This window comes from Bos indicus x Bos taurus, chromosome 14 (assembly GCF_003369695.1).
Source record: "Bos indicus x Bos taurus breed Angus x Brahman F1 hybrid chromosome 14, Bos_hybrid_MaternalHap_v2.0, whole genome shotgun sequence".
Classification (NCBI taxonomy): domain Eukaryota; kingdom Metazoa; phylum Chordata; class Mammalia; order Artiodactyla; family Bovidae; genus Bos; species Bos indicus x Bos taurus.
In genome coordinates, this window is record NC_040089.1 from 7130973 (window position 1) to 7144908 (window position 13936).

At 48.5% G+C, this 13936-nt stretch overlaps 1 protein-coding gene across 3 annotated transcripts in view; it reads left to right on the forward strand.

The window, feature by feature from the left end:
- Window positions 1–13936, forward strand: part of ZFAT (zinc finger and AT-hook domain containing) — a 161603-nt gene that overhangs the window by 88252 nt on the left and 59415 nt on the right. For all 3 annotated transcript variants that reach the window (XM_027560778.1, XM_027560780.1, XM_027560779.1), the window contains one exon: window positions 13288–13376. In XM_027560778.1, coding sequence (XP_027416579.1) covers window positions 13288–13376 — 89 coding nt within the window. The remainder of the gene's footprint in view (window positions 1–13287; window positions 13377–13936) is intronic.

The following is a 13936-nucleotide window of genomic DNA, read 5'->3' on the forward strand; positions in this document are numbered from 1 at the left end:
CGTGTGTGTGTGTGTGTGTGTAAGCACGTGCATGCATTTGTGGGGGGTGGGCGTGGAGGGGACTCTGCCCCAGGGAATAAGGCATCCTCAGAAGACCTTGATCTGGAAGTTTCAGTCCTGTTCAACCCTCTCTCCGCACCCAAGCCTGATGACCTTGAGGAGCTGCCCTGACTATACCTGGTGTGTGTCCCAGTCACCAGGAAAGTCATCTGGCAAGGAGCCAGAGAGACAGAGAAAGGCAGAATTGCACAGTTGTTTTAGGAAGACATGCAGCTATATGGTAAAAGAGCTATCACATTTAAAATTCTCCTTTAAACCGCAGTCTTATGAGGGTCTTCTCAATATTCCATGTAATGAGATTAATAAACTATACCAACGAAATGTTATTTTAACACAATTACATACAAAAATCGGAGTCTGCTGTAAAAACTGAAGTGGTTTCAACAGAGATTTTTATTTCAGTGCACAGAGGAGGATCCTGCCGGTCTGCTCTGCCTTTAATTTGAGGTGGTTCTGGGGTCTGTCGTGTGTACTGCCAGTGAGCCCGAGGGGCTCAGGGAGAAGCTGAGGGCTTAGCCCGGGATCCGTCGGGACTTAGGATCAGGTTTGCCTTGGGCTGCACCAAAGCCAGAGCCCTGCTGTTCATTCAGACTTAAGCAGTGTGCTGTAAATTAATAAATCCGTAATCAAAATAATTAAAAATACAATGACAGTAAAGCCATCGTATCCTGAGTAATGGAAGCATTAAGTCGTGTAATTATTCATGAATTCTCACACCTCCGCCAGCAATAAGCCTCTCTGATGTTTCTTGACAGGGTAAGCATATTATTCCCTGAAGTCCCAGTGATGCCCCAGTTACGAGACTCAGCTTCCCCCAGAGCCAGGGAGGTCTGGCGTGTCCCTGGGCCATTGGGGTGGGATCTGGAGGGCCAGGAGGGGCACCGTGGCCTCCTCCTGGCCCCGAGCTCTGGGCTCGGCCCTGAAGGGCGTTGAGACAATGGCACTCACATCTGATTGGGCATCGTGGACAGGCTGTCGGTCTTGGGGGCATGAGATCAGCGTGAGCACCCATGTCCCAGCCAGCATCCTCGGGACACTCAGCCCGTCCCTCCTGTCTCCCCGCCCGCTTCCCCGAGTTCGTCGGCAAGGGGGAGAATTTAGATGGACAGAGATGTTTTTCTCATTTAGTTGTTGTTTCTTTGGGTAAGCTGCTGCTGCTGCTGCTAAGTCACTTCAGTCGTATCCGACTTTATGTGACCCCATAGACGGCAGCCCACCAGGCTCCCCTGTCCCTGGGATTCTCCAGGCAAGAACATTGGAGTGGGTTGCCATTTCCTTCTCCAATGCATGAAAGTGAAAAGTGAAAGTGAAGTCACTCAGTTATGTCCGACTCTCAGCGACCCCATGGACTGCAGCCTTCCAGGCTCCTCCATCCATGGGATTTTCCAGGCAGGAGTACTGGAGTAGGGTGCCATTGCCTTGTCCGTTGGGTAAGCTAGGGAGCCTCATGAGCTGTTTGGCAACTTCTGAAACAGGCTTTGAATCCTCGGAGAAGTGTGCTCATATAGGGCCTGGCTACCTTGATGAGGCTCCCAGCCTGTAGCCGTAGGGTTCCCGCTTTACTCAGAGCCACGAGTGCCTTTAGAGCTGGCCTGAAATGATTCGGTTTTCAGTGCAGTTGCAGCAGTGATAATTCCTTAGATTGCTCCACAGAGAAGCTACGTTGGAGCAGACAGCTGGAGAGGCATCAGTCTTGCCCGCTTCCACCTGGTACAGTGACCTGGGTCCACTGACCTCTCTGCGCCTTGGTTTCCTCCTAGGGAAGTGGGGATAGTTGTGCCTCCCTGTCTACTGGATGTGAGGGTGAGCTGCAGGCGATGCCCTGCTCCTTGCCCAGGCCTTCTTGTAGCCCCTTGACTCAGTCTCCTTCCTGGTGCCTCCTCAGCTCCGATCTCCATGCTGAGGACTCTTCTGTCCGCAGCTGCCCCCTCAGCGGTCCTGTCTGCTGCATGGCCTTACACACAATTTTTGCTGCACTGGGTCTGTTCCTGTTCAAGCACTTTCTCTAATTGTACCGACTGGGAGCTACTCTCCAGTTCCAACTCACAGGCTCTCGAGCTGGGGCTCAAGGGTTGTGGAGCTCAGGCTTAGTTGCTCCTTGACAGTTGGGATCTTCCTGGACCAGGGATCAAACCCATGTCCCTTGCACTGGCAGGCGGGTTCTTATCCATTGTACCAGCAGGGAAGTCCTTGGGTATCTTTTAATTAAGTAAAAAGGAACTGAGTAATTATCTTTTCCTTTACCTGCTTATGGATCTTAATTTTTCACGTGTATTGGCTTCTTTAAACTGATCAAGCCTTATTTATTCATTCCTATTTCCCAAAGGAGCTCATTACTGTGCCTTAGAAGTGATAGGCTGGAATGGGTGACAGTTTTAGTTAAAAAGATTTGCCAGTCGACATGTACAAAGAGAGATATTGATCTATAAAGGGCCCGATTAAACCCTTTGCATGTATGCCAACAGGTACAAGGATTTAATGCAGAAATCGTGCTGGTAACACATCTCCTCACTTTTGACTTTAAAGAGTGTCTAGACACATGTTGCGTGGTCTAGAGGTTTGAACATGATTCTGCCCACCCAGAACAGATGGGAAAGGTTCAGTGGTGTAGTGCCTTTGTGTTATGTAATCAAACAGGAATTCTCTAATCATGAAATGAAAAGCTCTTTGAAGTTCAGTGCTAATTCCTTTGGGTCCCCTTCTTCCCCCAATCCAACCTTCCCTCTTACACTGGAGATGAAGAAGTTTCCTGGTAAAATTTGCAAGGAGGAATTACCCAAGCTTCAAACACTCTCGTGTGTGTAGTAATTGGACAAGTGGAGAGTTGAATATGGAAATGAGGTCTGAGCGGAGGATGTACCGCTTTTCCCCTTGCTTCTTCAATTTATAATAAGAGATCCCATGGCTCCACATTGAAATATTCTAGGAGATTTAAGTCCGGAGTTTTTTCAAGGTCCTGTTTCCTCTGAAAAACACAATCATTCTAGGGTAAAGTACCCCTACTTATCTGTGTCCTCTTTACTTCAAAGAACATGCATTCTAGAACCAAGAAGTTAAAAGAATATGGTACTTGAGCAGCCATTTGGGTAATCTTAGCAAGTCCACTGACGAGGCTTCGGTGAGCCTGGTCTCTCCGAAGCGTCCTTCTCCTGCTCTTCCTGCCTTCCTGCTGGAGAGAAGGTCAAGGGTCATGGGTGGGAGTGGGGCAACAACAGGAACACAGTGGGTTTTTTCTGTGACTTATCTTCACGGGCTGGGTCCTGGTGATGGGCAGGAGAGGGGAGGGCTGACTCCAGGATCCAGGACACCCACTTCTCTGGGCACCCTGCCCGGGGCCACCTGAAGCTCTTTTTCTGAGGTTTTTATGAACCATAAGAGTAACTGAACTCATACTCTAAAATGAACACACAGGTTTAACTGTTGAGTTAGGCTTGGTTACCTACAGTCTCACCTGGTCAGAGGAGTCTCAGCTGCAAATACCTGGCACAGTGTCTCGAATTTAATCCAGGTCTGGTGCCACGTCCTTCCCTGGTCTTTTATAGCGCTCTGCCTTCTGTTTCTCTCCCTGATGCTGATCCATTCCTCCTGGTATCAGAACCGATGTACTAATTACAGAGAATCATCCGTCCCTCGCTACGATTGCTTCAAGTTCAGCTGCTAAAGTGCAGAGACTTCTTAAATAGTCTTTTTATTGCTGTAGCTATTTCTGTTCTGAGTTGCCATTGCACAAATTACTGCAGATGCCAGAACTGGGAAGATGCGTTTCGCTTTGCAAAATGCCTGCTGCATGATGCCTGCCTGCGATGCCTCCCGCAGGGTGCATTTCTCACTGGAGGCAGCCGACCCGTGAGTGCCAGGCTGTGTGGAGAGGCAGTGCAGCAGAGTGGGTGAGACCTTGGGTCCCTGGGGCAGTCCTGGGAAGGAACCACTTCCTGCCTGCGTGCCCTTGAGCAGGTGCCTCGTCATCCCTGTTTGTAACTTGGTGTCGATGACGATTCCTACGAGTGCGGGTGCGTTCATTTCCCGCGGCTGCCGTAACAGACCGCCACACATGTAGTGGCTTCAAACAACAGGTTTACTATGTGACAGCTTTGGAGGTCAGAAGTCTTAAAATTGAGGGGTAAGCAGGACTGCCTTTCTTCTGGAGACCCCCTGGGAGAAACTGTTCCTTTAAGCTCTCTGGCCTCTAGAGGCTGCCTGCATCCTTTGGTTTGTGAGCCCCTCCTTCATGTCAGCCAGCACATAGCTCTCACTCCCTCTCTCCCTGTGCTTCTGTCGTCAAGTCTCCTCTCTGAGTCTGACTCCCCCCACCGATAAGGACACTTGCAGTTTCATTGGTCCCACCTGTATAATCCAGGATCATCCCCTAACTCAAGATTTTTAACTTGATCCCATCTACAAAATCCCTTCTGTGTATAAGGTGACTTAACAGTGCAGGAGATGCAGGTTTGATCCCTGGGTCGGGAAGATCCACTGGAGGAGGGCATGGCAATCCACTCCAGTATTCTTGCCTGGGAAATCCCATGGACAGAGGAGCATGGCTGGCTACAGTCCACCGGGTCGCAAAAGTGTCAGACAGAGCTTAGTAACTAAGCAGCACTTTTGGGGGAAGGGCACGATTGCCTTAGCACAGTGGGGTTGTGGGGAGATTAACTGGGCCCCCATACACTGAGTGTGTCTGCTCATTCTCAGCACTGGGCGTGTGTGCCTGCGCTCTTAGTGATCAGTATTCCCATGTACCCCACCACCTCAGCACAGGGTGGGCTTCAGCACAGGGTGCACCTCGACACAGGGGGCACCTTGATGCAGGTGCAAATAGATGTTGGTGGTGATTAATCTGGATCACCTGTATCATTTAGGAAAGATCAAATTCCTTTCTCTCAAATATTCCTTCACTAGGAAGGGACAGCGCAATAGTTAATATTTGAAGAGTATCAGTTTTGAAAAGGGTAAATGCAGTTTTCTGAAAAATTTGCTTATGCAAAATACCACCTTTTTCAGTAAGACTGGATAAACAGTCATAGAAAGGCATTTTCGCTTTTATGCCTCCTGGTATTTTTACAGTTTATACAGATTTTTTTTTCCTCTAAGTATTTTAGTGCTTCTTCAAGTTTAAGGTACACACGAAGCTTGATTTGGCAGGAATTGCTTAACTTAGCAGATATTTCAAACATGCTGCCTTAAAGCGTGTTTTCCATCTCTGTTTTGTGTTCTGATGGAATCCAAATGCCAGAAGACAAGGGGACAGTTTTATTTTCTTCTGACAGTTTAAGGTTTTTCTGCCATTCCATTCGTCCCTGGTTTTATATAGAGCTCTATTTAAAGTGACTAAGCAGCTGGAGCCATCCTCGGGGAATCTCATCAAGCCAGATGAGGGTGTAGTAGGAAACAAAGGAAGACAGCAGGTGTGTGTTTCTTTTCCTTTTTTTTAAAGAATTTTTTTCCCGTTTTATTGAAATACAGTTCACATATAATGTTGTATTAGCTTAAGGTGTACAACATAATGGTTTGATATATATATATATTATGAAATGACTGCCACAGTAAGTTTATTTAACATCCATCACCTAGTTATTTGGGGGCAGTGTATGGTTTTCTTTTTTCCCTCTCATTGTTACAACTGACATTGTGGGGAACTTTTTCTTGCATATAAACCTGTCCTTCTTTCGAATTAATTTCCTAGGACGTATTTCCAGGAGCAGGAGGGCTGTTCCACTTTGGTTGTTTTAATCATGCACCACACTTCCAGCTTTCTTTTCAAAAAATGACATCAGAAACTTAGCAGTGTTCCCGCTGAACTCTTTCGTTTTTAGCATCGCATCTTATTAAACATCTTCAGTTTCTTAGTTCAGTGGATATCAAATATTATCATTTCATTATACTTTTTAGTGTTTTGATGACTCATGATATCAATCAGGTGAATTAGAAGCGGGGTCCCCAACCCCTGGGCTGGGGACTGGTACCTCCTGTCAGATCATTAGATTAGAAATTAAGTTAGAAATAAAGTGCACGATGGATGTAGTGTGCTTGAATCATCCCAAAACCCCCCCATCCCCAATCTGTGGAAAATCTGTCTTCCACGGAATCAGTCCCTGGTGCCAAAAAGGTTGGGGACTGCTGAATCAGAGGATTTGATGGATTAAATCAGTAACGTGCATGAGGAATCTGTAACGTTGACTGGTTCCTGGCACTGTGTGTAAACTTCTTTGCGGTCACTGAACTTCTTTTGATTAATTAAATTGGATTTGTTCCTTTCTTGAGTGCGTTGTTTTTTCATGCCCTTTCTTCTGTGTTTGCTTTGAGAAGTTTTGGTGTTTTTTATTCTCGTACTCATGGATTCATTCAACAGCTGTATTTGCTGGGCCTCTTTTGGTTGCTGTTGACAGAAGCTCACTTGAGGTCACTGAAACAGAAAAGGGACATTTATTGTATCCTGCAGAGACTGTCCCTTGGACTGCAAGGAGATGAAACCAGTCCATCCTAAAGGAAATCAGTCCTGAATATTCATTGGAAGGACTGATGCTGAAGATGACGCTCCAATAGTTTGGCTACCTGATGTGAAGAACTGACTCATAGAAAAGACCTTGATGCTGGAAAAGATTGAAGGCAGGAGGAGAAGGGAATGACAGAGGATGAGATGGTTGGATGGCATCACCGACTGGATGGACATGAGTTTGAGTAAACTCTGGGAGTTGGTGATGGACAGGGAGGCCTGGTGTGCTATAGTCCTGGGGTCACAGAGAGTTGGACATGACTGAGCAACTGAACTGAACTGCAGAGACTTAGACGTGTGTGTGTGTGTGTGTGTGTTTTAAGATTTTTTTTTTTTTTTGATGTGGGCCATTTCTATAGTCTTTATTGAATTTATTACAGTACTGCTTCTTCTGTTTTATGGTTTGGTTTTGGGGCACATGGGGTCTTAGCTCCCTGGCTGGGGGTCAACCCTGCACCCCTGCATTGGAAGGCAAAGTCCTAGCTGCTGGCCCATGGGGAAGTCCTGGGGCCCTGGTGTTTGGGTTTCTCCTCCTCAGGACTGTTGTTGCCGCCTCTTCCTGTGTCTGGGCCCCGTCACCCTTCAGTCTTAGCTTGCTAGTCGCTTCCCCACAGAGGCCTTCCCTGATGGCCCGGCCCCACGGCCCGGCCCCACCCTGGCCCCCTCCTCCCCCACCCTGCCTTGCTGTGCGCTCCCTCCCCCGCCTACTGTGACCGGTCGTGGTCCCTTATCTTCTGGTGCACGCCGTCCGTGAGCCCCAGAGGGGCACGGGCTCCCCTCATCTCCCGTCTGTGCTCCGGGCGCACGCCTGGCCTCGCACCGTGCCCCCTCCCCCCGCCATGGCCCCTCAGGGAGAGCTCGTGGGGTGGAGGTCTTCATCCCTCAACCTTCGCTCCTCTCGGCCTCCTTGTCCTGATGCTGTCTCTCTGTCTCCCTTTCCAGTTGGTTTGTTCACTTGTTTCATCCACAGAGTGGACGTCTAATGACTGACATCTCCTGAGTTACATGCTTCAGATCCCCACAGTTCAGGTTCCTAGCTCCATTGGGTCACTGTCCACTGTGGTCCCATCATCTGCAGCTGCGGGTGGGGGGCATGGCGGGCGGAGGGAAGGGGGTGTGGGGATGGAGAGTGGGGGAGGGGCGGGGGGGATGGCGGGCGGGGGGAGGGGGAGGGCACGTGGCTGAGCAGCCTCCTGCTGGGACGCTCCTGTCACCAGCACTGCCAGCACAAGGGCATAGGATGCAGCGTCCACTCTCCTGTTCCCAAAGTCCAGCCACCTTGCGAGGGCACCACAGGGACCAGGGACCAGCCAGAGACGACTCCATGAGCCACCGCCCCACCCCCCAGGTAATTAGGCATTTTGGATACAGCAACAGGGAATGCCAGCAGCAACCAGAGAGAAAACACAGATTCCCCCACCGTCATGACGCTGAGTGAGAAACAAGACAAATCCATAAGACTGGGGTGCGGGGCTGAGGGGGGCAGTATTTTACAGCTGCGTTATGAAGATACCTCAAATACTGAGAAATGCAAATATGAATATGAGGTGGTTTAATTTCAATGTGAAAATGTCACAAAATGAGGGATGTCAAAAAAGAGGAATCTTTTCTTTTTCCTCTCCAATGTAGGTCACATTGTGTTCATTTTTTTTTTTAACTTTTTATTTTACATTGGAGTATAAAGCCTTTGACTATGTGGATCACAATAAACTGTGGAACATTCTGAAAGAGATGGGAATACCAGACCACCTGACCTGCCTCTTGAGAAACCTATATGCAGGTCAGGAATCAACAGTTAGAACTGGACATGGAACAACAGACTGGTTCCAAATAGGAAAAGGAGTACGTCAAGGCTGTATATTGTTACCCTGCTTATTTAACTTATATTCAGAGTACATCATGAGAAACGCTGGGCTGGAAGAAGCACAAGCTGGAATCAAGATTGCCGGGAGAAATATCAATAACCTCAGATATGTAGATGACACCACCCTTATGGCAGAAAGTGAAGAGGAACTAAAAAGCCTCTTGATGAAAGAGGAGAGTGAAAAAGTTGGCTTAAAGCTCAACATTCAGAAAATGAAGATCATGGTATCTGGTCCCATCACTTCATGGGAAATAGATGGGGAAACAGTGGAAACAGTGTCAGACTTTATTTTTTGGGGCTCCAAAAAAACTGCAGATGGTGACTTCAGCCATGAAATTAAAAGACAATTACTCCTTGGAAGAAAAGTTATGACCAACCTAGATAGCATATTCAAAAGCAGAGACATTACTTTGCCAACAAAGGTCCGTCTAGTCAAGGCTATGGTTTTTCCAGTGGTCATGTATGGATGTGAGAGCTGGACTGTGAAGAAAGCTGAGCACCGAAGAATTGATGCTTTTGAACTGTGGTGTTGGAGAAGACTCTTGAGAGTCCCTTGGACTGCAAGGAGATCCAACTAGTCCATTCTAGGGGAGATCAGCCCTGGGTGTTCTTTGGAAGGAATGATGCTAAAGCTGAAACTCCAGTACTTTGGCCACCTCAGGCGAAGAGTTGACTCATTGGAAAAGACTCTGATGCTGGGAGGGATTGAGGGCAGGAGGAGAAGGGGATGACAGAGGATGAGATGGCTGGATGGCATCACTGACTCGATGGACGTGAGTCTGAGTGAACTCCGGGTATTGGTGATGGACAGGGAGACCTGGCGTGCTGCAATTCATGGGGTCACAAGAGTCGGCCACCACTGAGCGACTGAACTGAACTGAACTGATAGCTGATTAACAGTGTTACGTTAGTTTCCAGTGTACAGTAGAGTGACTCAGTTATACATATACACGTATCTATCCTTTTTCAAATTCTTTCACCATTTAGGTTATTATATAAGACTGAGCAGAGTTCCCTGTGCTATACAGTAGGTCCTTGTTGGTTATCCATTTTAAATATAGCCGTGTCTACGTGGATTCTTACGTAGCTGTGATCCAGGGCTTTGGGGTGCACATCTAGGCTCTACTACCAGCTACTTCACAACCTGACAAGTTGCTCAGCTTCTTGTTCCTGGTTCCTCTTTTGTAAGAGGGATGTCCTACCTGTGTCCCGGGCTCTGGGGGGCTGGTTGAGATCAGACAGATCAAGTCCTGGCACAGCTGTTGACAGCCAGCAGCTCAGTACTCAGAGCTTGCCAGGCATGTTGTGTGAAAAATGAATGAAGTTTTTTTTAAAAAAGCCCCACCTCCTTTTTCCTTTGTCATCATTTCTTTGTCTTCCCGGGCTGCTCTGGGACTCACACTGACACAGCCATTTGCTGTGCGTCGCCCAGCCCTTTGAGGTCACACTAACCTCAAGTAAATTCTGTGTTTCTAGCCGGCTCTCCCTGTGATACCCAGGAGTATCTCAATGGAAAGCAATTTGATAGTCTCAAATCATTGTTTTTTTGCGTTTGGTCATGTGTCTATGTTGCATTATTTTAATTAGGCAGCAAAAGATTCTGTCCAGTGCTCTCCCAGGCCTGTTTGGTGGGGGCGTCAGCGGTTGCTGGAAACATTTGTCATATTTATTGCCCGAACTCTGTGCCTTGTAAGGGATGCTCTTAGGAGCTGCCTTCTCTCCTTGTCTCTTGCTGAGTCGTGGGAATATATCCATAAAAGGCTGACTCTGGCTCTCCAACGAGGTGATTCCATTTATTCATTTCAGGCACTAATCATTTTTAGCACTTTGTCTCTTACTCTTTGGTCCAGATGTATTAGTAATGAGTGAAAATATTTATCAATGTGGAGAGTGGTTTTATCAGCTTTCCTCCCCACACTGTGCCAGTGGGGAACCCAGACACCGTTCTGCTCAGGCTGCCTGGCACAATAATGATTTTCTGGGTGAGTCACACGCCAGCAGGGAAGTATGATTGTCTGAGTTTAGATAGGAGATGTACAGCAATAGATGGCCTTCTGTTGAAAAAAGATGATACTGTGTTCAAGAAAAGGTGTTAATTGCTCTCTTGTTGTTATTATTCAGTTGGTAAGTTATACCAACTCTTTGCCACTCCTTGGACTGTAGCACGCCAGGTTTTCTTGTCTTTTCACCATCTCCTGCAGTTTGCTCAAACTCATGTCTATAGAGGTGGTGATGCCATCCAACCATCTCATCCTCTGTTGTCCCCTTCTCCTCATGCCTTCATTCTTTCCCAGCATCAGAGTCTTTTCTCTTCCCATCAGGTGGCCAAAGTATTGGAGCTTCAGCTTCAGCATCAGTCATTCCCGTGAATACTCAGGGGTGGTTCCCTTTAGGATTGATGGGCCTCTGTCAGCACAATGTTATCTCTGCTTTTTAATATGCTGTCTAGGTTTGTCATAGCTTTTCTTCTAAGGAAATTGCTCTCCAATTATGACTGATTTGCCTTAAGCATGAAAAGGTTTTCCTCAAGCTTTGGACTTGCAGAATTAGTAGAATCTAGAGCTTGGGGGTCATTCACCTGGAATGACAGGTGTAGTTGCCGTATTTCGGTTATTTCTGTATTTCTGTATTGCTGTTAACTGTTTTTCTGTATTTCTGTTAACTGTTTCCCTTTTGCTGCTCCTATTGAAAGTATTATTCATGTGAGTTGTCCAGAATTTCCTTTTTGTTTCTTGCCCAGCTCAGTTTGGTAAAATGCACAGGCTAGTTTCAGTGTGTGCCACGCATTCAGGCACTAGGAGTGCCAGAATGAGTAAGACACGGTTCCTGCCTGTAGGTGGCTGATGGCAGGTGGCGACGATGCCACAGAGCCGGGGCATTGACAGAGTGTGTGGAATGCTGGCTCCTCGCCTGCTTGTGCCAGAGGTGTTGATCAGTTTGAGTTTTGTGTTAAAGTGAAGAATGACCAGATGCCAGGAGACAGTGCATCCCAGGCATGTAAAGTGTTAGCAGAGGCTCAGGGGTCTTAGACGGCAAAGGCAAAACAGGAGGTCAGAGAGAGGAGTCAGGAGGGGAGAGTCACTTCTGGTTCTGGGAACCTTCTGTGCCCCAGCCCTGGAACCTCAGCTTTGACCTGTTGTTGGAGTCATTGGAGGGCTCGGCAGGAAGGTCTGTGGGCGTTTCTGTGTTAGATCAGAATGGAGGATGGGGCTTCAGGATGGATGGATGGATGGTGGAGGCGGGGAGAGGGTGGGTGATGGATGCGGGGGTTACCTGAAGACAAGGAAACTGGTTCCGAAGGCTTTTACCACTGTCCGGAAAGCAAATGATTGGGGTCTAAAACCAGTATGGAGGTTTTAGAAACAAAGGGAAATAGAAACATATTAGGAGTTGAAATCAGGTGCTAAAAAAATGAGGGGAGTGCAGCTGGGGTCGTGGTGACGTTGAGGCAGGCTGCCAGGTCTCTAACTTGGGTGATGAGGTGAGTGATCCCCTACAAAGGTCGGAAGTGGAACCCATTTCATGGGTGAGACAGTGAGTCTGGATTAGAACAAGTGTGAGTGTAAGGTTTTGATATCAAAGTTTTACAAAAGAAGGAGAACGGGAGTGTGGCTGGGGGACTCGGACTGCAATGTGTAAAGGGTGGAGATGGAAGACAGTGTCTCCAGTATGCAGAGAGGGAACAGAGAGGCACGGAGGGACAGGGGGAGCATGGAGTCAGAGGCGCAGAGGGCTCCCTGAGCACGGCCCAGCGCAGAGCCACGTGCAGCGGAACCTGTGGAAAATAAGGGCTGAAATCTGCCTTCGGCTTGGTTGGTTGGCATCGTTGGTCACTGGTCACCTTGGTGAGACAGGTTTTAGGGTGAGCTGGTGCCATCTCCAGAGGGTGGGTTCAAGAGCGAGTAGGAAGGGAGCATGGAGGCTGTGGTGGGACAGCTTTTTCAGCCAGCTTGTCGTGAAAGGAGAGGTGGGCGCGTCGCCAGAAGGGGCTGGTGTTCCTGTGGTACCATGTTCAGTGACCGTGGTGCTTGTCCCTGAGTAAAGCTCAGCGGCCGTTAGGAGTTCATGACGAGCGATGCTGCCATGAGAAGTAGGTCACCTTTATATTTGGTTGCATGTTGCTGTTTTTGCAAGTTGTTTTATTTTTCCTCATCGGGAGGTGAAAAATGTAGCCTGTCTCATGTATCTGTCGATTTAATACATGGGCTTGTTTATCACACTGCTGAATGTTTACAAATTTCTGAAACGTTAATCCTCTGTAAAGGCTGGTATGTCACATTTCTCTGTCGTTTTCTCTCTCTCGAAATCTGCCTTTTATCTCCCCCTCAAATCTGCCTTTTACCTGCATTGTTGCTTAGTCGCTCAGTTGTGTCTGACTCTTTGTGACCCCCATGGAGTGTAGCCCACCAGGCTCCTCTGTCCATGGAATTTTCCCAGCAAGAATCCTGGAGTGGGTTGCCGTTTCCTTCTCCAGAGGACCTGCCTGACCCAGGGATCGATCCTGCATTTCCTGTGTCTCCTGCATGAGCAGGCAGATTCTTTACCACTGAGCCACCTGGGAAGTTCCCTGCCGGAGTTGGGAATTCCCAAACACAGATCTCTTCTCTGGCTGAAGGGCATTCTGCAGCTCCTCCCAGCTCTCGGGCTGGGATCCCGGCTCCTAGGGAGACCCTGCGGCCCCTGGTGTCTGACCCCCACTTCTCCCCCCGCCGAGGCCGAGCCTGCTGCCTCGTGTTTCCCTGCCGGTTCCCCCTGAAGTCCTGGGCCCCACCCGCCGATGGCCCGGGGTGTCCCAGGGCCTTCATTCCCACCCCAGGCACACGCAGGGGCTGTAGCCTGAGCCCGCTCACCTCCTTCTCCTTCTCTTCAGGCAAGCAGTTCAAGTGCACGGTGTGTGACTACACGGCTGCCCAGAAGCCACAGCTGCTACGGCACATGGAACAGCATGCCTCCTTCAAGGTAAGGGCGCCCGGCCGGCGGAGCGGACCTCCGGGTCGGAAGTGCGCCGCTTCTCAAAATGAAGACAGGGAGAGCCTCCTTCCCCTCCCCTTCCGGGCTGAGCCAGCCCGCTCCTCGTGCAAGTGTGGCACTTCTCTGTACTTCGGGAACCAAGTCCTGGAAGAGCGTTGCGAGGATGCAGACTGGAGAAGAGGCTTACTCTTGCTGCAGTAAGATGTATAGAACAGGCTTTTGGACTTGTGGGATTAGGAGAGGGTGGCATGATTTGAGAGAATAGCGTTGAAACTTATACATTGCCATATGTAAAGTAGGTAGCCAGTGTGAGTTTGATGCATGACGCAGGGCGTCCAGAGCCAGTGCTCTGTGACAGCCTGGAGGGACCGTCACAATATTGGAATTATCCTCCATTTAAAATGAATAAATAGATTTAAAAATGTGTGTATCTTAGAAAAACCTGGCGTGATTTAGAGCAAAGAGTATTTTTTTAAGGACAAGTGTGTGCACTGTCAGATCCTGGATTGCCCTGATGTAGCAGGTGTGATGATGCTGGGCTGGCAGGC